This window comes from Terrapene carolina, unplaced genomic scaffold, assembly GCF_002925995.2.
Source record: "Terrapene carolina triunguis isolate 2854851 unplaced genomic scaffold, T_m_triunguis-2.0 Scaffold96, whole genome shotgun sequence".
NCBI classification, from domain to species: domain Eukaryota; kingdom Metazoa; phylum Chordata; order Testudines; family Emydidae; genus Terrapene; species Terrapene triunguis.
This window is the reverse complement of record NW_020664447.1, coordinates 72,511,073-72,538,835: the sequence shown is the minus strand read 5'-3', so window position 1 is coordinate 72,538,835 and position 27,763 is coordinate 72,511,073. Positions and strand designations below refer to the sequence as shown.

General features: G+C 40.1%; 1 protein-coding gene across 2 annotated transcripts; it reads right to left on the bottom strand.

Annotated features, from left to right (window-relative positions):
- Positions 1-1,236: 1,236 nt before the first annotated feature.
- Positions 1,237-27,139, bottom strand: CPSF2 (cleavage and polyadenylation specific factor 2). Of its 2 annotated transcripts, XM_024205976.3 has the most exons (15): positions 27,035-27,139; positions 19,766-19,946; positions 17,130-17,289; positions 16,916-17,021; positions 14,994-15,123; positions 13,462-13,577; positions 12,672-12,859; positions 11,862-12,152; positions 10,454-10,554; positions 8,967-9,167; positions 8,133-8,285; positions 6,954-7,179; positions 4,780-5,082; positions 1,543-1,677; positions 1,237-1,435 (listed from the first exon to the last, which is right to left on the bottom strand). In XM_024205976.3, exons 2-15 carry the CDS (start codon positions 19,912-19,914, stop codon positions 1,343-1,345), a joined length of 2,352 nt encoding a protein of 783 aa, XP_024061744.1. In that variant the 5' UTR covers positions 19,915-19,946; positions 27,035-27,139; the 3' UTR covers positions 1,237-1,342. The 2 variants fall into 2 exon arrangements, with proteins under 2 accessions (XP_024061744.1, XP_024061745.1); XM_024205977.3 differs by lacking the exon at positions 27,035-27,139 and having other exon boundaries at positions 19,843-19,909.
- Between the last annotated feature and the right edge of the window lie 624 nt (positions 27,140-27,763).

Below are 27,763 nucleotides of genomic sequence, written 5' to 3'. Positions count from 1 at the left end.
TAAAATGCCTAATAGTCAAGAATGAACAACAAACTAATCTTCACTTCAGCAGCAGCCCACAGAGCTGGTTTTTGCCCATATTTCATTAAAAGTTTTGTTTGCCTTTTTTTTTAAATAAACAAATGAAAGCAGAACTCAAGTTTAAGCCACTGTTGTTGTAATAAACAAAGAATAATTTCAAACACTGGTTAAAACCAAAGGTCAAGAATAAAAAAGTAATTTCTCATTAATAGACCAGTGCTCTGCATGTGTTCCATCACTGTTTTCAATTCAGAAATGTAAGAAGTTAAGTGACCCAAGACTGTTCATATTCAACTAAAAATCTAACAAATTTTGGTACCAGTGGCTGTAATCCCACTGCCAGCAATAGGAAAAAACAAGTAGTATGAAACCTTGTACCAAGGGGATAAATCCACAAAGTGAAGAATTCAGACTTAAGGACAGAATACCTTCCTGAACTTAGCTCACTGTGCACTGCTTATTATAAGTAACAGAATGCAGGTGTTTTTTTTCTTGAAAGTATTAAAATCAAAATTCTCAAAAGATAGGTATAGCTGGCATAACAGATTGCAACAACTAGAAGTTATACATATATACATATACAGTAGCTAGAAAATGCAAAAACATGTGGTTAGCAGATCTGTCAGACTTTTGTTTTTCCAGTCATTCTGTATTAAAGTACCTTATAACATTTTAAAGCTGGCTTTTTGATCCAGGAAACAAATTTTATTTCACAATATCTTATGATGTACTGTATCAATCAGTAGCATGAAGCAGTTACAGTATTAACAAGGGTGCATATTAACCATTGCAGGAAAGTCACTATTAAGCACTTGGCCAATTTTCAATGGCCTAGAAACTTTTTACTGAAACTTCTACTGTTCAGTAGAAGAACCTCCCCACAAAAATCAAAGACAACCCTTTCTTATATTTTTAAAATAGGAAAATTGATTCTTTTTATATATTTGCATTCTTAGGCAGAGACTTGGAATGCCATGTCATGTCAAAGAGCACATTTATGACCAGTTAAATCCTTCTTGGAAGAAAGTTCATAAAGGAAACTGTCAATCTCAATTATAGCATACCAATGGTATTTGCAACAATAATCTTTAACAGTTTGAAAGCCAACAATGTGGAATGTACCAAGAGATGTCTTACATAGAACTGTGGTAGCAATTATTTAGCTGTTTAGGTTAGTTTACTGGATTTTGATGTCTAACTTTTCTGAAGAATCTCTGTAGAAATTAGAAAACTACAAAAAGATACCCACAAAAATAAGAAGGTAGAAATCTCCACTATCTTTTAAAGTTCAAGTAAAGACATCATCTTCACAGCATCTCCTTTAGACAATGGCATATTGCTCGTATAAAAGATCTCTTATTCTATAGAAGTCCTGGCAAAGACAGCCTTCCAATCCAATGCGCCCTGTTTCAGTCTGAAACAAAAAACATACTTGAATCTATTATCTTTACAGTGAAGTGGTGAGGGAGATACACAATGCACTGCATATATTCTAGATATTTTTAAAAACAACATACTTACCCTACGAACAGCCACTAGGTTGTTGCACACAAGCACCCCTCCTACAAATTCAGCTTGAATTCCTTCTCGCAGAAGAACTTGTTTAAAATCAGACAGTCTTGGCTCATTCATGAAAACAGACTGATGTCCAATAACCTTTCAATTAATAAAGTACAAAGAAGAAATCTTCTAAAGATTTTAGTAAAACATTTTTATGAAGCCTTTATAATAAAGTAACTCAGCATACGATTGGGGAAAAAAAATATTCTAGGGCTGTCAAGCGATTACAAAAAATTATCGCGATTAATTGCACTGTTAAACAATAATAGAATATCATTTATTTAAATATTTTTGGATGTTGTCTACATTTTCAAATATATTGTTTCAATTATAACAGAATACAATGTGTACAGTGCTCACTTTATTTTTTATTACAAATATTTGTGCTGTAAAAAACAAAAAAAATAGTATTTTTCAATTCACTTAAGTACTGTAGTGCAAACTCTTTATCCTGAAAGTTGAACATACAAATGTCGAATTATGTACAAAAATTTCTAAAGATAGCTACAGCAGGACCCAAGGTTTAAGAATCTGAAGTGTTTTCCAAAATCTGGGAGGGACGAGGTGTGGAGTCATGCTTTCAGAACTCTTAAAGGAGCAACACTCCGATGCGGAAACTACGGAACCCTAACCATCAAAAAAGAAAATCAACCTTCTGCTGGTGGCATGACTCAGATGATGAAAGTGAACATGCATCGGTCTGCACTGCTTGGGTCATTATTGAGCATGGACATGCCTCTGGAATGGTGGTTGAAGCATGAAGGGACATATGAATCAGTGCATCTGGCATGTAAATACCTTGCAATGCCTGCTACAAAAGTGCCATGTGAACGCCTGGCAGCATTATCTCCTGCAAATGTAAACAAACTTGTTTGTCTGAGTGACTGACTGAACAAGAAGTAGGACTGAGTGGACTTGTAGGCTCTAAAGGTTTACGTTGGTTTATTTTTGAATGCAGTTATGTGACAAAAAAATAAATCTACATTTGTAGGTTGCACTTTCACAATGAAGAGATTGCATTATGGTACTTGTATGAGATGAATTGAAAAATACTGTTTCTTTTGTTTATCATTTTTACAGTGCAAATATTAGTAATAAAAACAACAACATAAAGTGAGCACTGTACACTTCGTATTCTGTGTTGTAATTTAAATCAAAATATTTGAAAATGTAGAAAAACATCCAAAAATAGTTGTTAAATTTCAATTGGCATTCTATTGTTTAACAGTGTGATTAAAACTGAGTTTAATCACGATTAATATTTTAAATCACGATTTAATTTTTTTGAGTTAATAGTGTGAGTTAACTGCGATTAATCGACAGCCCTAACTTATTTGATTTCCCCTTTGATAGGTGTAATGATTTTAAGAAGGCCTCCTCACTCGCAACTCCTGGTCTCTGCTGGGAGCATGGACCTGCAGGACAGGGCATGGGAAACTCTGGTTTCCTTTTCAAGCTCTGTGATCTTAGCAAAGTCTACTAGGGTGAGATTCTCACCCATACTCAAGCCCTTTTATGTCAGATGAAAGAGCTCTATAAGCCCTGGATCTAGCCAAGAGAGGATTTCCCCCTACATAGGCATTGTGTAAGACAGCCAAAGGCTGCCCTTGTAGGACCTGCTCACAAGCCCTGGGGCAAGGGGTGTGCTGGGAGTGGTGCCCCGACAATCAACACTGTGGTTCATAGCACAGCCCAGGGAGGCTGCCATAATTTAGATAGCCCTAGGTGCCTTCCCAAGTTATGCTCCAAGGGATACAGAGGCCCTCAGCAGTACTGGTTTGGGAAGATACAAAGATAGCAACCTACCTCCATTTGGGCTAAGAGTTGCAGCACAAGACCTTACCCTTAATATCTGTATGTCTCAGTTTTCTCTTTTTTAAAAGGAGTTAATGATATCTATCCAAATACGCAAAAGTATTTGAGGACTAAGGACGAAGAGTGCTATTAAGAATTGCACTGTCTGATCTTCTGCTCGTCAGTTAGGTGCTTCTTTTTGAAATTATATTTGTGCATGTATCTATCTTTAACCTACATATGATAAGGAAACATTTACCATAGTGTCAGATGAAATTTAAGAGTAAATCCAAGGAGTGTTACTAACTAGGGCTGTCAATTAATCACAGCTAATGCCTGCGATTAACTGAAAACAAAATTAATGCGTTAATTTTTAAACACATTAATTGCATACCTCTGGGTGGAGGGGAGAGAGGCATTGGCAGTGAGGGGGCTGAAGCCCCAGCTCGGAGCCTGGTGTAGGAGTGGTGGCTTGAGCCTGGAGCCCCACGCAAGCCCCGAGCGAGTCCCAAGCAGGGCTGAAGCCCCAAGCTCCCTGCCTATATTTGAAAATATAGAAAACATCCAAAAATATTTAAATAAATGGTATTATGTTACTGTTTAACAGTGCGATTAAAACTGCGATTAATCGCAATTTATTTTTTTAATCTCAGGATCAATTGCAATTTATTTTTTTAATTGTTTGACAACCCAAATACCAACTGATTTCCAAAGCCATGTATGGTAAGTGCACAGGTCACATAATAAATAAAAATTTTTATTGCATCAGTACCTAGAAGCCCCATCTGAGATCAGGGTCACATTGTGGTAGGCACTGTATATTATATATAATAGAGAGACATTCTCTGTCTTGAAGAGCTCACATCCTGAACAAAGAAAGCAGTAGCTGTGTAAAAACTGTAAAAATCACACTAAGGGCTGGTCTTCAATACGGGGAGATAGACGCTGCTGCAATCAATGCAGCAGCGATCGATTTAGCAGGTCTAGTGAAGACCCGCTAATTCGATGGCAGAGCGCTCTCTGGTCGACCCCGGTACTCCAGCTCTCCGAGAAGAGTAAGGAAATTCGAGGGGAGAGCATCTCCTGTCGACGCAGCGCAGTGAAGACACTGGGGTAAGTCGACCTAAGCTACGTAGCTGGAGTAGCGTAATTTAGGTCGACTTACACCCATAGTGAAAATAAACCCTAAGACACCAATTTACAACATGAACAGTCCGATACTGGAGGCTTTATTCAGGCAAAGCTCCTGACTTTAATGAGACTTTTACCTGAATAAGTCCCGCTTAAAGTCAGGCTTTAAATGTTGAAAAAACTATACCTACAAATCATCCCCACAAATATAAGACTCAAATCCCCACAAATATAAGAGAGCATGTAGCCAAGGGAAGGCAAAAGCTTTTCTACCTCATGTGGTGGCAGTGGTTCTAGAGTAGGAATGATCTCACTCTCCTCACATACTTCCTTATCATCATCATCAAACAAACTCTTCATAGCCTTTTGCTGTGCAATAACACTGGAGTCAGAAGAAGGCATATCCACTTGCATTTCCAAGTCTTCTCCATCTTCTCTCAGCTCTCCTTCTTCCAGAATGACTCCGGTGTCCACTTTTGAAACCCGCATGTCCAGGACACCATCTATCCAGGCTAGTTCTGCATCTTTCGCTTTACAGAACTGAAGGGAGCTGACCAGAGAATCTTTTAACCTGACCTAAGTTGCACACAGACAAAAACTGTAATGACTTATTTACGTAAGCAAACCTGACAGCACATTTCACAGGCTCTTAACACCAAACTTTTTTAAAATTAATTATTTCCCCATTCATTATGACACCATGTTGTTTGGATCCATCACACTCTTTGGGGGAAAAAACCCAGCAATAAGGCACAACACTAAGTGACAGAAGAGTACACACAGCTTGCACCTGACAATTGGTTTGGAAATCAGCAGATAAAAACAAACCAATGTTAGTGCTCTTTCTTGGTAAAGATAAACAGATCAGACTGTGGCTTTTGAGACAGCAAGATCTTGTTAGGTTAAGGAGAGACTTTCATTGTAACTCTCCTTTTCACATATTTTTAATCTGAAATATTTTTCTGTAGGACTGAAACTATCCTTGATTGGTCTTGGGGTGTTTAAGAATGGTTCCTTCTGCTGTTTGAATTATTGCAGAGATTAAAAAAAAAAAAAAGGCCACACAACTTATCAACTTTACATTAAAATGGCACTTATGTAGCTCTTTACCAGTCATGATGCGAAAACATTAAAAATCTAAAACTTAAGTGACTAAAACATCACTTTTAACCATATTCAACTAGAATCTAAGATTTTAACAGATTCCAGTAAAAACCTGCCTTTTTTGAGACATCACTATTCACAGTGGCATTGTATTCCCAGCCCCAGATGCTGCTGTTGGGATCAAGTGTATGAAGGAGACTTGCAAAGGTTTCATTATAAACACACATCACAATCCTCCCAAAAAACAAATTTGATTTATTCTTCTGATGCCCCCCCATCTGTTTCTTTTTCAGTTGTTAATACTGCAAAGGCATGAACTAGCACTATGCAGAGAGCAGAAAATTTGTTTTGTGACTGATTTTGAAATCTGATTTTCTTCTGAATTAGAATGAGACTTGAAAGTTCTAAAGTTCTCCATAAAGGAATCTGTTTCAGTCCATCAAAACATTTTGCAATTTTGACATTTTTTTATTATAATGCAAAATTATAAGAAGTTTTTTCAAAATGAAAAATCATAATGTTTTATTCCAGAACAGCTGAAATGAGATGTTTCAATACTGTTAGAACTTTAACCTGGTTTTCTAAAAAAAAAAAAAAAAACACACACCCAACAATTTCGAGAAGCATTTCAGTTTGGATTTCCATTGGAGTTTCTCCAACCAGCTCTCGCATGCTCTCTTTTATACACTTCTCCCTTCAAACTGAGGTATGTACTCTTCTCTCTAGCCCCATTGCCCCTCCATTAGATCTCTGCTTCAAAGCTTAGTTGGAACCATCTATAATGCTGACATGCTCAGGCAATTTCTCTAGTTTTTTTCATGTTACACACACACACACACACTCTCTAATGGTATAGTTAAGGTTTTTAGTAAAATTAAGTTGCTCTTACTTGACATGCATATTTTCAGTTACTACTTGGGCTATTTCTTTTGCACCCAAAACTCTTATAGCAGTTTCAATAAGAATTTTGGATATACATGGAATGCAGGACTGGGACTCAAATGGATACCTAAATATATACAATGTGTTCAGCAGAGCAAGTTAAATGAGATACTTTCCTTTTGCACTTTATAATTGCAGGCTTAAATATGTAATCTTAAACGTCTACTAATGTAGTGATTACATTAATGTGTAGGTATAACATATGTAATATCCACAAGATTATAATGGAAATGTTTCCATCTTTCCCCAGAAACAAGTTGATTGTCTTGAGTAGATGTAAGTGCTCATACCATTATCATCTTTCCCTCCAAAAGGCACAGCCAAATAATGACATAATCTGATCAATGTAGAGCTCTCACATCCCTCAGTACTCATACAATTGATGAATTCAACCATCTTACCTGATAGATGTGAGTCTCACTGGTTGCATCTACAGTTTCATGCAGTTTAGGCATATAAACTTTAATATCTTTCCCACCAAAAGCTCTGCAAGACTCTGAAAGGTCCTGGCTGGCCTCAGGTGGACCATGGACAATGATCAACTGACGTGGCTTCATCTGGTTAATGATTTTTTTAATGGAGTCACCATCTGAGCGTCCTTCATAGTCTATGTATGTAACTCTGGCTCTAATTTGATTTTAAAAGAAAAAAATAATTAATGCTTTGTCCTAAATTTTGAGAGAATAATTATGTTGTCTTATTGCTGTAACACTTGCTCTTCCTTTCCCATTCCCTCTCCTGCCCTATCCCACATCATGTATAAAAGTAGACTAAACTCTTCACAGTAGGAACCACGAGTCAAATTCTGTGTCACCTCCAGGAGGAGCAGCACAAGAGGTGCAGCCCACAGGAAGCTTTAAGCCACTTTGTGCCTTCCTGACTTCAAAACAGGCCCCAGCCTAGTTTAGGCAGCCTAAGGAGGTGGGTCTGTTGTAAGTTACAGAAGCCTCACCAGTGTTGCTTGCAGCATAAGCCAGAATGGCAGTAGTTATGTGCACTATGCCCCCCAAAATGCCAGAGACTGCAAGAGGAAGAGAGTGGGGAAAAGGCCACAGTTGGGCCATATATGGCAGCCCAATACAGCGCTTGCACCAGTGGAATTCTCCCCCAGCCCTTTAAACCACCCAAGCACCATCTAAGGTGGGGGTGAGGGAGAGAAAGGGGCAAAATCTTCTTTTGTGTCTTTTCATCTGTGCTACAAGGCACCTAGCATCCTTCTGGGTGCCATAAAATAATGATTAATGCTACATTGATGTAGTTTTCTTTCAATTAGTTTTCTTTCCAAAAAAGGGATTTAATAGGTGATACTTGAAATACATGCAGCTATTTCAATGATTTTCTACCCTTGTCACAAACTTAAAAAAAAATATATATATATAACTTCCAGTTCCCCAGAAAAATCTCCCTCTGGATTTGGAAAAAAAATAAGCAGCCATCATGAAGTTTCAGCCTGAAAAATATTTTTTTGAGAAAAAAACAAACAAACCATAAGCAACTAAACACTGTTTGCAATGCATCAGCCATTTCAATTGTGAATCCCTGACAAACAGTGCCCTCCAGCTTATCTAAAAATCACTCACTTTATTTCCATTGATTCTGTTGCTGAAATACATTTGGTAGGAACATCTGATAAATCTTGGTCCATAGGCTCATCTCCATTTGTCAGACCAGATTCTAATTTACTCTTTTCTTCTTCAGTTGCTTGAAGCTCTGGAACTAGGAAATCCTCAGGCCTAATGTTGAAATTTTTAATTATTTGTATTAAAGTAGCACCATGGTTCTAGGTGCTACACAAACAATATTTACTATTACACTATATTACCGTTGAGTTGCTTTACAATTAAAAGTATATAAGCTCAGCAGAAATGCTTTTAAGATTACAATATCTAAACATGCTCAAGGATATTCCACCCCAGATTAACTATATTTCTTCCAGATTAATATCTTTTAGATATTCCAATTTCTGGCATTTACATTCAGCCAACAGTCTGCAAGATTCTCTATCTTTTTAGTAGGAGTTCCTTAAAAGGCAGATATCCTCTTTGCTGGAAGCCAGCGGTTTCTGTTTTCCCTCCTTTTCATTTTAAAGTTTACAAATCAGATTGTGTAATTTAAACAAAAATCAGGTTCACATTGAACAGAAAAGAATTTAATCACTACTCTCTTCTAGGGTAAAGAAAGTGCCTAGAGAGGCAGCATAATTTAAATGGCTTGAGCAGGAGGAAAAAAGGAAGAACTTCTTAATTTCAGTCCTGGCACTATCACTAATTCGCTGTGGGGCCTACAGCAACTTGTCTTAATTTTTGTCTGTTATCCTTTGTCTAAAGTGGGGATAATACCTACTTCACAGGTCTGACGCAAGTGCTTCAAAAACAAAATACTATACAAATATTACTATTTTTCCCCGCACATACTTGATAATCTCCCCGTATTCATCCCATTTAATTCTTTCTTCTGGGGCTGGAAACATTGGATAAGACTTCTTGGCCTGTTTGAAGAAGCTTCCTTTTCGGCTTCCTTCACCTTTCATCATCAAGTCATGTTTAGTTTTATGCACTGATGGCTGATCAATATCCTCTTCAACATCACTCTCATCACTGGAATCAATATCTACCCTGAAATGTTACCCCAAAATGGATTTTAAGTTATTTTTTTTAAGTTTCATTTTACACACACGTATAAAATTTCATTTTAAGTTACATATCAAACATTTGCTGGCCATTGCCTGCATTCAGATGGTCACATGCCCAATTTTGCAATTAATGAACATTTAGAAACATTTAAAATCAGTTATTGCTGGAGAACTAAGATGATTTACAAACTTCAGAAAGCATTTGTGATTGTCAAAGAGATCAGCTGAAAGGGACCCATTAAAACAAAACTCCATAGCTGACTAACGAATGATCTGACATACAGTAACTCCTCACTTAACATTGTAGTTATGTTCCTGAAAAATGTGACTTTAAGTGAAACGATGTTAAGCTAATCCAATTTCCCAATAAGAATGAATGTTAATGGGGGGGGATTAGGTTCCAGGGAAATTTTTTTTTGCCATACAGTACAGTACTATAGTTGGGATGTGCCCCCGCCTTACCCCACACAGGCACAGCCCACTGGCACTGGAGACAATGAGGCAGGCAAGGAGGCTGAAGGTGCTGTAGGCTAGGAGAAGCACGTTGTGCAGCAGCAGTGGCGGCTTCCCCTACTCTGCAAGCACCAGGGGCAGGGGGCTCAACCCTCGGCCCGCTCACTCCACCCCTTCCCCCAAGCCCCCACCCTTAACCCACCTCTTCTCCCCCCCCTTTACTCCGCATGCCACGTCTTCGCTCCTCTCCCCTCCCTCCCCTGCCAGCGGCAATCAGCTGGCTTGCAGCATTCAGGAGGCAGGAGCAAGGACATGGCGCGCAGGCTCCCCCTCCCGTTCTGGAGCCAGGGGAGGGAGGGGGAGCCTGTGCGCCAAGTCCTCGCTCCTCCCCCCCCCTTCCTGAACGCCGCAAGCCAGCTGATTGCCGCGGGCAGGAGGTGAGGGGAGGAGGGGAAGGCACTGATCCGCAGGGTCTGCCGGAGGGCGGGAGGTGGAGGGAGAGGGGTAAGGGGGGCGGATGTAGGGGAGCTGATAGGGGGGCTGCCAGCTGTTGACAAAGCAGGCAGCCAAACAATGTTATAGCCAAGTATTGCACAAACTTTAAATGGAGCATGTTCTGTAAGTGAGCAGGGACGTAAGATCGAAACAACGTTAAGCGAGAGGACATTAAGTGGGGAGTTACTGTATTTTCACCTATGGAAGCTACAATTTTCAGCTATTTCCAAAAGGCAGTATATTTCCAAAAGGTATATTGGTTACTTGAAAGCTGTGCCTTTGGCATTAAGAGCCCACTGCATTAATAGGAAATATACTTACTCTTTGGACTGTTCTAACTTTTTAGCTGCTTCTTTCTTTAGTTTCTCCTTTTCTAGGTACTCCTCAAGTTCCTTCCCTTCAAGTTTGACACGTTTCCTCAACTAAAAAGAAAAAAAGTGTGTGTGTGTGTGTGTGTGTGCGTGTGTACAAATATAAAAGGAGGGGAAAAACTGCATTAGAGTAAGCAACTTCAAACAAGCTGTAACTTTTATTTGGAAGTTTTAATACCCCTTCTATTGAACCGATTAAAACTTTTACCCAGTCATAATCAGTATCAGGATACCAAAGTGATTAAGGCTACATTCTGCCACCCACATTGAGTTCAGTAGTAACTTACTCTAAAATGTAAATAAAATCCCTAGTACTGCGGAAATTGAGCAAATATAGTATTACCATGCTTAACAATAAAATAGTTATAGTAAAACTGTATTAAAAATCAACTGATTCACTTTGCAAAACTCCTAAATTGAAACTGATCTTCATTTAGTAACTTACAGTGAGGGAATTATTTTTTCCCCTTCTTTCAGTAACTGAACAGGGCAAAATTCATCCCCAAATAATATTTGGTGTTAGTATTCTGGTTTTCCTGTCTTTGCAACTGACAAACAAGAGCAGAATGTCAAAGTTGAATACTATTATAGGGAACAGTAGCAAATTTTGCTCTGGCTTTAAAGAAGGCATACAACAGTATAAGTTTTTCTAAATAATACTGTATCCCGAGGACAATAATGCATTTAGTGTCATTCTATGCTTTTAGGAAATTATAAAAGAAAGCTGCAGAATCTATATGGGAATTGCTAAAGAACCCCTTTAAAGTCACAGATGTGTACACTCCCATACAAACCATAAAATTTGGCAGGTAGAATCAGGAGCAGGTGTAGTATGAAAAATGACTGAAATCAGCTGTATAAGTCAACTATTCCCTTTTATTTTCCACCCTTCATTTTCTTTTTAAATTTCTTGTGTTATATTAACCTCACTCAGCTTGACTTTCTTTTTCCAAATGATTTTTTTGTCCAAATAAGCTAATGTACCTTGCCATCTAAACATCGACAGGAAACTGTACAATTACTTTCTGTTTACTGTAGCATGGGGACGCTTCTGTGATTTGAAAGGTACTTTTAGCAATTTCTATGCTTATGCTACAGATTTTATAACCTTGCCCTTCAGCTAATATATTATAATTCCCTACCATAAAATCTACTTTTGATCTTATTCTTGTTTGACGATGCCATGCTTAACTGTAACTACAGTTTGACACGTCAGGAAATAAGTGGCTTAAGAATTCTCTCAGCAACTAGACAAAATTTTCAATAGTACAATCAAAAAAGAAATTTAAGCTAGGTCTTGCACACACTGCCACAGTTGGTAAACATCAGAAAAACTGAACTGTAACATATTTCCTTACCTCTATATCTATAACTTTTTCAGAAGGGTTATCTATAAGAAATCGTGCTAGTGTCCCAGGTGTGGTCCTATAAGTTAAAATGACAGAGTTTTTGGAATCCTGACACCACTGTATAAAGAGATCTCTTGAAAACCCACATTCCAAATCAGGCTGGCTGGCAAGCACGACTTTTGGGCTAGGCACTCGAGCCAGGTCAGAAAGACCATGACATAATGAGAGATGGCGGAATTGAAATGGATTGTTCCTCTTGTCTTCAAAACACCTCATCAGTTTGTCACTCATCCATTCAACCTAAGGGTGGTATTGGAAAAAAGTGCTAAGTCATCTGTAAGATTTTTACATGGTACTTTGTAATAACTAAAACTGATGTACAAACTCGATACTTGTACTTGACAACATTAAAAAAATGCTCTTCTAGAGATTTTCAGGTTGATGGGTGCAGTATGCACACACATCAAATCAGTCTCTTTACCAATTCCTCTTTGTGGGCAATCACATATCATGTATAAAAATTAAATATTCTTTATCACACCTGCAACGTAGGCTAACAGATCATGTGGTACAAAGAAAATGGATTTCCCTATCTATCAAGTCATACTACTGGCAGTATTCTGGTTGTATATTACTTGATGGAGGGAATTTAGATCATGAGTGCCCACTCTGAAATAGGGAAGTCAGACCAGTAACACAGAAATTTTTCTTCCTGTTAAACAGAACTACATGTCCTTGGATAAGCCTATTGTTATCAAGCAGCATTAAGAATGAAAATAATTAGCCCCTTCATAATTGTATTTTAATATCAGAACACACCTGTGATTTAGAAAACTCCACTACATTGTAGCTGACATTATTTAAAAGTGCTAAAGAGTAGACTCCTAATCCTGCATCTTTTGTTCTCCAAATCTGATCAAGAAGTTGGGCAAGTTCCAGAACTCTGCCTGCTGTATCCACGGCTATTAACACATTTCCATCACCTCGCAACGTCTCCAAGACATTGGCTGGAGTGGGATGGGAGGGGAGAAATAAAAAAATAAAATAAAATCAAGTAGCTGCACATTGAACCACAATTAGAAGAGGAGAAAGATTTTTATTTTCTCTATCAAACATCAACTATAATCAGAGGAAAACTAAACTCAAAGATTAACTGACAATAAGCAGCACTGAAAAATCTCGGCTTCAAAGAGATATTGATGCACAATTCCCATTTTGGGAGCTGTGCCCCTTTTATAGAGCTTTGAAAGGCTCAGCCTTAATATTTAATAGTAATTTCTTTTTTTAAATCCATTTTAATGATTTTTTTAAATGAAGCACAAAGAACTATTGAAATTTACTTCCTTATCTCACAGGAACAGATAAGCTCAGGCTAGATCAAAACATGAAGTCTTTGAATCAATTTTAGCAAGCATGACTCAATCACTTCTTATCTGAAAATATGTTTATTCACAGGATCACTACTGTTAGAAAAAAATAAAAATAAATCAGAAACTTAAAAGAAAATTAAAGATTCTCAATTTTCATGTATATTGCATTTGTTGTAGAAGTTTATAACTCAATTGAAAAAGCATTACTACTGCTTTAACTGATTTGGCAAAGTACATACTTAACAGTTGTTCATCTCTTTGCTTCCGTCTGGGTTGTACATAAGTAGCATTAAAGGAATCTGTGATAAGCAGCGAAGGCCTGCTCAACATTTCCAGAGAACATCCATTTAAATGGCTGAAGAAAAAGAAGTTAGGCCACACAAGTTCAGTTTTTGTATTTCTAACGACAAGGCAAAAAAAGTCATAAGATAGTTCTCAATGTGATAGTTTTCAATGTGCAGAACTGGCATTCCCCATTATTTGGCATATTTTCAATTAGATTCTTACTGTCTTTTAATAACAACAACAAAAAACCTTGAAAACCCCCCTCTATCGTAGGAATCGGATGATATTTCTTAAGAGAAAACGTACTAGAACATGGATGATCTGGCTTCATAACCATGTACTTATGCCATGTTTAGAAAGAAGAGTTTTTTGTTAGGCCAAAAGCATGGCACTTCACCCTGCTTTCATTTTCTACTTGTCATGCCTTTCCTTCCCCGAAACTTCTCACCACCCCTTAAATTTAGTTTAAGACAAACAAACCCCAAATAATTTGTTTTAAGTCTGCAAACTTCTTCCACTCTGATTTTATTCTCGTCTCCATTTGTCCCTTTGACACATTTTAATTTAAAACAAAATCTTCCTAAAGCAACACAGAATATAATCTCTCTTTTTTGTGGGAGTGGGGGGAAGAGAGGGGAGATTTGCCCTCTTCTCTTTTTAAAGGATCTTAAAGATTTTCACAATAATCTAAATATAATTATTTCCTCATTTTAAGCACCAAGTCACCTATGTACTTTTTTTCATTGTCTAAGAAATGCCTGCCCCATTTCACTTATTCTTCAATTACTTCTTTATGAGACCAGCTGTGAATACTCCTACAAGCAAAAATTGCCCTGTAATCACATTTTGATCAAAGGAGAAAATGAACACTGCAATTTCCAACAAATATAAATCTAAGATTCAAACCCTCTTTCTCCCCCACATTACCCCCCCCCCCCCACACACACACACTGAAGCCTTTGGTATCTGCATTTTGTACCTAGATTACTATGCAACATTTATGTCTGTCCCGACTTCCACCGCATCTGCAGTCTTGATTACAAGTTGGACCATATATTGGCATTCAGGGGCTCATTAGCATGGTTGTTTTTCCCCTGATAAAAGGGACAGTTATTTATCATTGTCTTAGTCTTCTTCTTAGAAGATTGCTTCTTTTTATTTTTATTAAAAAAAGACACTATTTATATTTTTATTCTCCTTTTTCAACTAGGAGGAGAGATATCCCCTCCTCTCCCAAGCTGTAGCACTGGACATTTTCTGTTTCAAAACTTACAATTAAATTGAAAACAGGATTTGAGAAGGAGGAAACAGAGACCTTACTGCTCTGTTGTACATAGCCATCATCAAATCCAGCTATTTTAGTTGAAGTGAAGTTTGCAATCTTAACATTTCATGCCAGTGCAAGTATTTATCAGGCACTGTTAAATTATATTGCAATACTAACTGAAATTTGGAAAAAAAAAATTATTTGCTGTGTTGTACATACATCTCCCTCTTGTGGTTGAAGTCAACAGCATAAACAATTTCTTCTTCTCCATCTTTGACAATCTTCCAAATTGTGCCTCCTATCATGTGACCAGCCGGCAGTGGTGTAATAGAAAGACCATGCCCTTTCCCTATAGGAACAATATTGTAACCTCTCAATATTTCAGATATAGCATGCATATTACATTATCCCAACCACAAGGCAGTTTGAAATAAACCACTAACCCAGAGTTACTAGTGAAGGAGATCAGAAATCATTATTCCCTCCAGCCTGACTACTAACAACAGTGTAAGGTTCCAGTATTCCCTGTGATTAAGGATTCTTCCCCATTTGGCCTCCGGGAAATGAAGAGCTGGGAAAGGTACACCAATCTCAGGTTAAGTTTGTTCCAGCTGTGCTGCATTGCCCATGAAAACAGGAGGAAAAGAAACACACAACTGGCAGCACTTTTTGCCAGTTATTCTAAGAACATAACATACAAACCACACTGGTGAAATGCAGCCATCTCTGGGGTAGAGAGTGGCTGCATTTAACTACTCTCTACCCCAGAGATGCAATATTACAGAGCTAACAGCAAGTGAACAGCAAGCTTTAAATAATTAAAGTTTCTAGGAAATTACAGAAGGTGCATGTAGTTACACAGATTAGAAATCAGCCAGACCATGAGGACACACACTCATTTCTTATGAAAAATATCAGGAAATGTGTTTCTAGTGTGCCATAGTATAGGTAATATACCACTTATCTGCACGGAAATACTCTTAGAATTGATGACAACACACAAGTGTGGTCATGCAGCAGTAGAGGGAAAGATGGAGCATAACTTAGCCTGTAACCAGCACAAACATTCTAATCTTAGAAGTGTCCAGCACACACTCTCTGAACTCATTTACATTACAAATATGACAAGTCAGGGGACCCAGTTATAAGACAGTTCAAACTTTACATGTATTCTCATTGGTTTAGTTAGTGTGGACAGGACTTAATTTTGCCCCAGTAAATGTGTTAATGCCTTAAACCAGTGGCTCTCAACCTTTCCAGACTACTGTACCCCTTTCAGGAGCCTGATTTGTCTTGTGCAGTCCCAAGTTTCACCTCACTTAAAAACTACTTGCTTACAAAATCAGACATAAAAATACAAAAGTGTCACAGCACACTATTACTGGAAAAACTGCTCTCTCATTTTTACCATATAATTATAAAATAAATCAATTGGAATATAAATATTGTACTTACATTTCAGTGCATTGTACATAGAGCAGTATAAACAAGTCATTTTTTGAAAACTTAGTTTGTACTGACTTCTCTAATGCTTTTTATGTAGCCTGTTGTAAAATTCGGCAAATATCTAGATGAGTTGATGTACCCCCTGGAAGACCTCTGCATACCGCCAGGGGTAGAAATACCCCTGGTTGAGAACCATTGCTTTAGACTACTATAATCTGAGCAGAAATCTCCAACACTCCTGTCCATTTCCTGAAGAACTTGCTTTTCTGTTTTTATTTGTGCTCCTTTTCACTTGGGGAAAATATGTAAGCAACTGTCCATAATGTTGCCTTCAATTAGCTAGCAACAAGATGCATTTTAGAGATGTGGAAGGTATCAGAAAAATAAAGATGAGAAATAAAACATAGGATCGGACAGTCAAATTCAATTCGGCATCATCCTTACTACCTTCAATGGGAGTTGGGCCCTTTTCTGAAATGTAATCATTGGGGCAGAGCCTCAGCTGGGGGTGGAGCTATGACAGCTTACACCCATGAGGATCTGTTACTTTGTGGTGCTACTGATCCACTTGTAGTGAGTCAGAGGACCTGTGCCAAGTACTCTCCTCAAAAAAGCAAACTCCAGTTCAACATGAAAATGCACAGTAAATCCATTAAAAGACAAGTCAGCTTCTGCATCTTTTGCTGTGTTTTTACCTTTCAAATTCACAATCTGAGAGAACTTGAGCTGCTGTATTTTATCAAAAGCTGCATCTACATCATCCAATGTAAAGAGAGTGAAATCTTCTGTATTGTGGCGAGACTAGCACAAAAAGGAAACAAAGGAAAACATATTAAAAAGCCAGAAAATCATCTTATATGAAACAGTTTAATAAATTAAATACATGTGAAAATGAGAAATAAAATATACCTGATAGAGATCATACATAAACATTTGTCCCATTTTATACACAGGAATGGTTGCATAAATAGCACAATTTAAACCCATTTTTCCAACTGCATATGGGAGAGCACCAAGATGTAGAGGATCAGGGTGAGAAAGTAGCACTGCATCAACCTGGTGTACATATCTAGGAGGGAAAAGGAAATATATGTGAAAAAAATTACTGAAAAAAAAAAGAAAGACTATTTGTGGTAACATCAAGTGCAAAACTGAAATGCCAAGCAGAAAAAACATCACTCAGTTTATCCCCAACAGAATGGTGACTTTGAACTAAGGAAAAGTTTTAATAACTGTTATAAAAAATAAAGATGAAGGATAAAATTTTAAGAAGCTCTGAAGTGACTTAGGAGCCTAAGTGCCCAAGTCGTTTTTCAAAATGGGACTTAAGGATCCCAAGTCACTTAGAGTAAACGTTTCAAAAGTGCCTAATTTCCTAATTTGGCAAACTCCAAACTCACAGGAATTGCATTACTACTATTTCAGACAAGTGATAAATAGTAAGATAAGGGATTAAAATATTTCCAAATTGAAATAGCTTGAATCCAGTATTTAAACAGATTTAGTATGCAATTTCCCTTAGCTTTTTGCAAAACTAGTTTTCCAAAGGTCTTTGAAAAGTATACACAGTTAATTATTTATGACTGTTTGGTTGGCTCTGGAACATGAATACTTCTAGCTGTACCATGCCAACCTGACATTTTAATGTAATATTTTCTTTCTCCTCCAGAATGATTATGCTTGTTTAGTGCTTATTTGTATTATAATTATAAATCATAAAACATGAGATGACTTAATATCCTTGCTACATAATTGAATGGCTAACACTATCAAAAGATTTTAAGAAACATTACATTTATTAATTGTGAAATTAAATTAGTCTAGGACTCAGGGCCCAATTCTACAGCCTTTACTCACTTGAATAGTCCCATTTAAAAAACAGGAGTAAAGGCTACAGAATCAAGTCCCAAATCTGTAAAAGCCAAATTAAAAAAATATCTATTTAAAGAAAGAGGAAGAGGTCAAATGTAAGTATTTCAAACAACAGTAAGTGGCTGGATTGTTTTTTAAAAAGTAAGAAAATCGATTCTTTGACCTACTGGCTAAACATTTTATAAAAACAGAGACATCTTGAACAACAGACAAGTGAAAAAAATGTTTTATTCTGAAATGCTAACAGCATGTTTATTGCCCATATTTGAGTAGCACATGTAGCAGGAAAACCCTTTTGCTGAAGAATAACTGTCTGGTTCAAGAAACTTTTCAAAATATTAAAGGCCATATTGCAATTATTGTACCATAATGTGTACTTGAAAGATTTTAATGTGTGATGATGCTATGAATAGTGATTAAAATTGGCATTGTGAGGATTTTATGTTCTCTCAGGAACTTCCATATTTAGACCCCCATCTTGTAATCACAGGGAGTACAGGATGACCCCTTTCTGCACATGCACAGAGCCATCATTGAATTAAATGGGGTTCAGTGCAAGAGCCCACCTGTATGCATTTGCTGCAGAACTGAGGTCTAACTTGCTCAGTTTAAAACACAGATTTTTTTTTTCCTGACAGCCCAAACACCCGATAGCAGGAGAGGGTCAAACTGTTTTCTTTCTGGCTTATAAATGATCAGCAGTAAGAGTCTACTATTTGTATTTAGTTAATTCTGTTGATAATTAAGGCTATGTTTTAGTCACGAGTATTTTTAGTAAAAGTCATGGACAGGTCACAGGCAGTAAACAAAAATTCACTGCCTGTGACCTGTCCATGACTTTTACTAAAAATATCTGTGACTAAAACTTGGGAGGGGGGCCGTGGGCGGTCCAGGGGTGCCGCGGGTGCTGGGGGAAGTGGCTTAGGACCACTGCTGGTGCTGGGGGGGTGAGGTGGGAAGGGTTGGCAGGGCCTCCATACCCGGTCCCATGTCCCTGCAGCTCCTAGGCAGCGCAGGGGCATAAGCACTGGCTGCCACAGCTCCCATTGGCCAGGAACCCCAGCCAATGGGAGCTGCAGGGGCGGGACCCTGTGGGCACAGGCAGCGCGGAGCCAGTTTTCCCACCCCCGAACCCTCCGCCGCCTGGGAGCTGCAGGGCCATGCCAGTGGGAGCCCCCCACCCTGAGGTAAGCGCCCCCAACGCTCTGCCCCTAGTCTGAGCGCCCTCCCACACACCCAAACTATTGTTGCTGGCCCAGGGGCTGCCCACTTTGGGCAGCCCCTGAGCCAGACCCAGCCACTGCAGAAGTCATGGAATCCATGGCCTCCCTGACAGACTCGCAGCCTTATTGATAATACATAGGCCAGAATTGACCCAAGCTAAGTATCTCATAGCTGTATATATTGGATCTGCAGGGCTATTAGATATAAAAAAATCATATTTATGTAACTAATGCAAGTTGATATAACTCAGAATACACACAGAGCAGATCTATTTATTAAAAAGGTTTTAGAAGAGTGTTTTTCCCTATCATATATGCAATTTTAAACAGAAAACAAAAATTTTGGATATTTATTCTACATCATGAGCATAAAATATCATGCTTTAAAACATGCAGTAATGTGTTTTCAGGGCTTTTATTAAAAAAAACAAAGGATAAGCAATTACTTACTTCCTTAGAGAATCAATGATATCCATTGAAAAATTCTCATCCCAGCCACAGTCCAATAAAAAACGAAACTCGTCTACCTGCAGCAGATAGCAGAGAGCAGATTCCTCCTGCACCCCTGAGAGCGTAGTCAACTTGATAATGGAGGTCATTTTGCTGTCCAAATGTCTGCTTACCAAAACAACTATTTTAAAAAGAAAAAAAATGTAAACATCTAATACAAAAGAAGTTTGTATTTAGATATTTAGACCAACCGTTATTTTATCATTTGTGTAAACATATGCAAGTCAGTAATAATTTTGTATTATTATTATTACTAGATAATACCTCGTTATCAATTACCAGAAATTCTACTGACACTATTATTTGAGCTGCTGTATTTTAAATACAAACACAGAAAACAATCTATTGTTCTGAGATTGGGATTGCTTTCAGATACTTCCCTAAAACCTAACAAATTTTATTGATGTCAACAATCAAAAATATTGCAAGTCAATGTATGGCAACTTCCTATTTAAAAGGGATTGTTCATTAAAAGAGACCTGGATGGAGATAAATAGACATACATAAGCTTCCACTGAAGATGGAGAAAGGCAGATTGACAAAGAAACAGAAAAAGCCTGAGAAACTAGATCATAGAAGTGTAGGACTGGAAGGGACCTCAATAGGTCATCTAGTCCAGGTCCCTGCACTCAAGGCAGGACTAAGTAATAACTAGACCATTCCTGACAGATAATTGTCTAATCCAGTGGTTCTCAAACTTCATTGCACCGCGACTCCCTTCTGACAACAAAAATTACTACACAACCCTGGGCGGGGGGGCAAGCCCGAGCCCCGACACCCCATGGAGGGAGGCTGTAACCTGAGTCTTGCTGCACAAGGCCCAGCAAGAGAACTAGATAAATTCATGGAGGTTAAGTCCAATAATGGCTATTAGCCAGGATGGGTAAGGAATGGTGTTCTTAGCCTGTTTGTCAGAGGGTGGAGATGGATGGCAGGAGAGAGATCACTTGATCATTGCCTGTTAGGTTCACTCCCTCTGGGGCACCTGGCATTGGCCACTGTTGGCAGACAGGATGCTGGGCTGGATGGACCCTTGGTCTGACCCAGTATGGCCATTCTTATGTTTTATGTGTTCTTAAGTCTAACACCAGCCCTGGTGACCCCATTAAAACAGCGCCACAACCCAGTTTGAGAACCGCTGGACCTGTTCTTAAAAACTTCAAAAACAAAGATTCCACAACCTCCCTGTGCAATGTTTCAGTGCTTAACCACCCTGACAGTTACAAAGTTTTTCCTAATGCCCAACCTAAACCACCCCCGCTGCAATTTAAGCCCATTGCTTCTTGTCCTATCCTCAAAGGTTAATGAGAACAATTTTTCTCCCTCCTCCTTGTAACAAACTTTTATGTCCCCTCTCCCCACATCTTCTCTTCTCCAAACTAAACAAACCCAATTTTTTAGTCTTTCCTCATAGGTCATGTTTTTCTAGACCTTTAATCATTTTTGTTGATCTCTTCTGGACTTTCTCCAGTTTGTCCACATCTTTCCTGAAATGCAGCACCCGGACCTGGACACAATACTCCAGTTGAGGCCATATCAGCATGGAGTATAGTGGAAGAATTACTTCTTGTGTCTTGCTTATAACACTCCTGCTAATACATCCCCTTTTTTTGCAATAGTGTTAAATGGTTGACTTATATTTAGTTTGTGATCCACTATAATCTCCAGATCCCTTTCCACAGTACTTCTTCCTAGGCAGTCATTTCATATTTTGTATGTCTGTAATTGATTGTTCCTTCCTAAGTGGAGTATTTTGCATTTGTCCTTACTGAATTTCATCCTATTTACTTCATACCATTTCTCCAGTTTGTCTAGATCATTTTGAATTTTACAGTAGAACCTCAGATTTATGAACATCTTGGGAGTGGAGGTTGTTCGTAACTCTGAATAAAACATGGTTGTTCTTGCAAAAGTTTACCATGTACATTGACTTAATACAGCTTTGAAAATTTATTATGCACAAGAAAAATGCTGCTTTTAATCATCTTAATGTAAATGAATCAAACACAGAAAGAGTACCTTATCAAATCTTTTTTTAAAAACTTTCCCTTTATATTTTTAGTAGTTTATATTTACCACAGTACTGTACTTGCTTTTTGGGGGGAGAGGAGTGCCTCTGCTGCTGCCTGACTGCATACTTCTGGTTTCAAATGAAGTGTGCGGTTGACCGGTCAGTTTGTAACTCTGGTGTTCATAACTCTGAGGTTCTACTGCAATCCTATCCCCCAAAGCACTTGCAACCCCTCCCACCTTGGTATCAACCACAAACTTTATACGTGCACTCTCTATACCATTATCTAAATCATTTATGAAGATATTGAACAGAACTGGACCCAGGACCGATCCTGCAGGACCCCACTAGATATGCCCTTCCAGTTTCATTAGGAACCACTGATAACTACTCTCTGGGAATAGTTTTCCAACCAGTTATGCAGCCAACTTATAGCTCCAGCTAGGTTATATTTCCCTAGTTTGTTTATGAGACGGTCATGCAAGACAGTATCAAAAACCTTCCTAATGTCAAGATATACCACATCTTACTCTTGAGGAAATTCTGCACATATTTTAAAACTCCGCATATTTTGTCAATAAATCTACAGGCTCTAACATGGCAGTCGGGAGCACTTGCCACTGGCTGCATGGAGGTGGGAGATCACCCTGCAGCGCCCCTCCAGAAACAAACTCAGCAGTGATGCTCCTCCTGACCCTCACACAGTGCAAGGGCTTTGCCTATCCCACAAACAGCCCAGAGTCATGCCCCTCCACACCAGATGAACCAAGATAGCAAGCGAGAGGGGCATCGTCTCTCACACATACCCACTGGTCCCCAATCCAGGTGTGGGGCAGGCAGGCTCAGACCTGCAGGACCCAAGTGTGGAGGGGGATCCAGAAGTGGGGTGAGAGAGTTCTATGTGGGACAAGCTGGATGTGGGGGGCTCAGTGGAGCGGTCCCTAGCCTCTGTTTGCCAGAAGCTGGGAACGGGCAACAGGGGATGCATCACTTGATGAATCCCTATTCTGTTCATTCCCTCTGAAGCACCTTGGCCAATATAGGAAGACAGGATTCTGGGCTAGATGGACCTTTGGTCTGACCCAGCATGGCCATTCTTATGGTCCGAGTGTGAAAGGGGTGGGGGTAACTAGATGCAGAGGGGCTCATTGGGGGGGTTCCCGATGCAGGGAGACTCTGCAGAGGGGTCCAGGTGAAGATGGTTAGGGCTCAGCAGGGAGGTGTGGGGGAGATGGGAATCAGAAGAGAGGGTGTGAGAGGTTCAGAGAGGGGGTCCAGGTGCTGGGGCAGGAGTCCGGGTGCAGCTGGTTGGGTCTCAGTCAGTTGGGGGTCCAGATACAGAGCTTGTTAGAGTGGTCCAGGGAGAAGTCCATTGGGGTGGAGGTTCAAGTATGGGGGCTCAACAGGGGCTGGTATGGATTCAGGGGTGGCACTCCAGATGCAGGGGGAGGGAATCAGCCGGGTGGAGGTTCAAGCGCAGGGAGGGCAAGGCTCAGCAGGCGTAGGTATGGAGAGATCTGGATGCATGGGGGTTGGGCAGCTAGGGGAGCAGGTCCCCATACAGTGACTCCCCCTCCCATGGCTGAAGGAATGATGGGGGCAGGAAGTGGGGACGCAGAGCTTCCTGCAGCCAGGAGAGGTTTCTGGGGGTGGGTCTGACCCAGCCCCAGCCGCTACTTGCAAGGGAAGAGGAAGTTCTGTCCTCCCCAGCCCAGCCGAGACTAGCAGCTGAGCCTGGCACAGGGTAGGAGCCACCAGCCGGGGCATCCCCCCCCCCCAGTGATTTACCTGTCCGCTGGCTGCTCCGGGCACCCGAAACCACATGCCCGTGCTGCTAGGGAGGAGCCCCATGACCACTCTTGCAACTTCCCTTTGCTTCCCCCTCAGAAGTCATATTTCTACAGGGAAGCAATGAAATCTGCAGAGGCCATGAATTCTGCATGCACACAGTGGTGCAGAATTCCACCAGGCGTAAACAGCTACCATTTTCCCCCATCCACAAAGCCTTGTTACTAAGGCTGTTGATTAATTGCAGTTAATTCACGTGATTAACTCAAAAATTAATCACACTTAATCAGAGTTTTAATCACCTTGTTAAACAATAGAATACCAATTGAAATTTATTAAAAAAATGTGGATGTTTTTTGCATTTTCAAGTATATTGATTTCATTTACAACACAGAATACAAAGTGTACAGTGCTCACTTTATATAACTTTTTATTACAAATATTTGCACTGTAAAAATGGTAAACAAAAGGAACAGTATTTTTCAGTTCACCTCATACAAGTACTGTCGTGCAATCTCTTTTCCGTGAAACAACTTACAAATGTAGATTTTTTGGTTACATAACTGCACTCAAAAACAAAACATTGCAAAACTTTAGAGCCTACAAGTCCACTCGGTGCTACTTTTTGTTCAGCCAATCACTAAGACAAACAAGTTAGTCTACATTTACGGAAGATAAATGCTACCCACTTCTTATTTACATCACCAGAAAGTGAGAACAAGAGTTCGCATGTGACTTTTGTAGCCGGCATTGCAAGATATTTACGTGCCAGATATGCTAAACATTTGTATGCCTCTTCCTGCTTCGGCAACCATTTCAGAGGATATGCTTCCATGTTGATGATGCTCATTAACAAAATGCAAAGGTACCAATCTCAGAGGGATGAGGTGTGGAGCATGCTTTCAGAAGTCTTAAAAGAGCAACATTCTGACATGGAAACTACAGAACCTGAACCACCACCAAAAAAAACCACACCCACCCAACCTTCTGCTGGTGGCATTTGACTCAGATAATGAAAATGAACATGCATCAGTCTGAACTGCTTTGGATGGTTATCGAGCAGAACCCGTCATCAGCATGGACGCATGTCCCCTGAAATGGTGGTTAAAGCATGAAGGGACATATAGATCTTTAGTGCATCTGGCATGTAAATATCTTGCAAGGCCAGCTACAACAGTGCCATAAGAACACCTGTTCTCACTTTCAGGTAACATTGTGAACAAGAAGCGGGTAGCATTATCTCCTGCAAATGTAAACAAACTTGTTTGTCTGAGCGATTGGCTGAACAAGAAATAGGACTGAGTGGACTTGTAGGCTCTAAAGTTTTGCCATGTTTTGTTTTTGACTGCAGTTATTTTTTTGTACATATTTGTAAGTTCAACTTCCATGATAAAGAGATTGTACTATAGTACTTGTATTAGGTGAATCGAAAAATACTATCTCTTGTTTTTACAGTGCAAATATTTGTAATAAAAATATAAAGTGAGCACTGTACACTTTGTATTATAATTGAAATCAATATATTTGAAAATGTAAAAAACATCCAAAAATATTTAAATAAATGGTATTCTATTATTGTTTACTCTCACAATTAATCACAATTAATTTTTTTATAGGATTTGTTCTGGTCAAATCCATGTTGACTGTTACTTATCACCTTATCTTCTAGATACTGAAGTTAAGCTGACTGGTCTACATTCCCCATTTTTATAGACTGGAATTACACATTTGCTCTCTGCCAGTCCTCTGGAATCTCTCCCATCTTCCATGAGTTTTCAAAGATAATTGCTAATGGCTCAGATATTTCTTCAGTCAGCTCCTCAAGTATTTCAGGATGTATTTCATCAGGCTCTGCTGACTTGAAGATATCTAACTTGTCTAAGAAATTTTTAACGTGTTCTTTCCCTATTTTAGCCTCAGGTCCTACCTCATTTTCATTGGTGTTCATTGTTAGATATCCAAAAATTACTGATCTTTTTAGTGAAAAATGAAACAAAAAATCATTTAGCACTGCTGCCATTTCCACATTTTCTGTTATTGCGCCCCCACCCCCTTTGAGTAACAAGCCTACCCTGTCATTGGTCTTCCTCTTGCTTCTAATGTATTTGTAGAATGTTTTCTTGTTACCTTTTATGTCTCTAGCTAGTTTAATCTCATTTTCTGCCTCGGCCTAATTGTGTCCCTCCTACTTGTTTTTTAATATTCATCCTTTTTAATTTGACCTAATTACCATTTTTATAGGACTCTTTTTTGAGTTTCAGATCATTGAAGATTTCCTGGTTAGGCCATGGTGGTCTCTTGCCATAGTTATCTTTCCTATGCAGAATAGTATGCTCATACCCTTAATAATGTCTCTTTACAAAACTCTTAACTCTCTCAAATTGTTTTTCCTCTTAGACTTGCTTCCAATGGGATCTTACCTACCAATTCCCTGAGTTTGCTAATGTCTGTCTTCTTGAAATCCATTATCTTTATTGTGCTGTTTTCCCTCCTACCATTCCTTAAAATCATGAACTCACCATTTCATAATGGTCACTACAATCATATTTTTTTAAATATAACTTTTAAAAAGTACTAATGAAAACAGTGAATCACCCTTTGGCCTCCTTTTTCTGAAGATTGGGCATATTTAGTCTTGAAAAAAAGGAAACAGAGGGGACCTGAAAATAGTCTTCAAATATGTGCTGTTATTAAGGGGATTATGCTCAATTGGTCTCCATGTCCACTGAAGGCAGGACAAGAAGTAAAGGGCTTAATCTGCAGCAAGAAAAAACAGAGTTCGATATTAGAAAATATTTTCTAACTCCAACAGTAGTTAAGCTCCCTTCCCAGGGAACTTGTACAACACCCATCTTTGGAGGAATTTAAAAACGGGCTGGACAAATACCTGGCAAGGATGGTCTAGGTTTACTTGCCATGGGGCTGAACTAGAGCACCTCCCAAGATCCCTTACAGCCACACGTCTAGGATTCTGTGATTGCCAGAAGACTAGAGGTCTCTCCAAAGGAGATGCAATGCGAGCAGGACACACACATACACAGACCTGGTGCATGACCCCTTCACTCACTGCCACCTGCCCCCAGCGGCCTCACTCTGTGAGAACAGACTCTCACTCCCGCCTCTCTCTGGAGGTGCCCCCCCTCGTTCGGGGGTCTCCTGCCCCCAGCTCTCCGGCGCTCCCGGGGAGGAGGGTCCCAATCCCAAGACATCCCGGGGATAGGGAAGCGCCTCCCCCCACTCTCGCTGACAAGGGGGATGCTTAGATAAGCTCCCCCACCCAGACCAGTCCCCCAGGCCTCATGCGCTGGGACGGGGAGCCTCCTTGCTCGCCAGGGGCTAGTGTGCCGGTCGCTGTATCAGGCTCTGCCCAGGGACATTGGGGGAGAGGAGCGAGGCACCCCAGCACCTACCTCACCACCAGCCCCACGCCGCTGCCCCCAGCCCCCTAAACCCAGTGGGGACAGCACAGGGGGAACCCCGGCCGCCTCCTCAGTCAGACCCCGTGTCTTCCACAGCCGCCGCCATTTTGAACTGAGAGGAGGAGGTGGGGCTTGGGAGTTTGGCGTAGGAGAAAGCGAAAGGGGAATGGACTGTACCATTGGCAGCCCGGGGGAGTTCGGAGCGGGACACTAGGGCCTTGCGGCCTCGCATCCGCATTAGATACGGGAGCCGGGCCATAGAGGCTCACAAGGGCGGCGGCGTGGAAGTTTGAAATAAACGCGCCCAGGGGGAAGCTAACCCCCGCCCTCCCCTGGTCTGTCCTGCCAGGCTGGTGGTTTGTCCAGTAGCAGCAGCTTGAGAGGCCCCAGTTGCCCTTGGGCTTGGCGCAGGCGGCGGCAGGTCTAGGCCCGACAGCAGGCGGCAGGTGAGCGGGACCTGTGGGTGAGGAGGCCCCGGGGGCTGCACGTTTGCCTAGTGCTGGTCGCTGGCCGTGGCGCCTTCTTGCCTGGGAACACGGCTCCAGGGCGCGGGGTGGGCCGGGCCAGGGTAGTGTGTGTGTGTGGGGGGGTGTACTTCAATAATACTGGGCCCGTGTGGAGTGGCTCTCGTCCTCAGATCGTGTGGTACTTATACCGTAATGCTACTGGGAGCAGCCGGGGCCCCGTGCTAGGTGCTGTACAAGTTGAGTGGCGGACGCG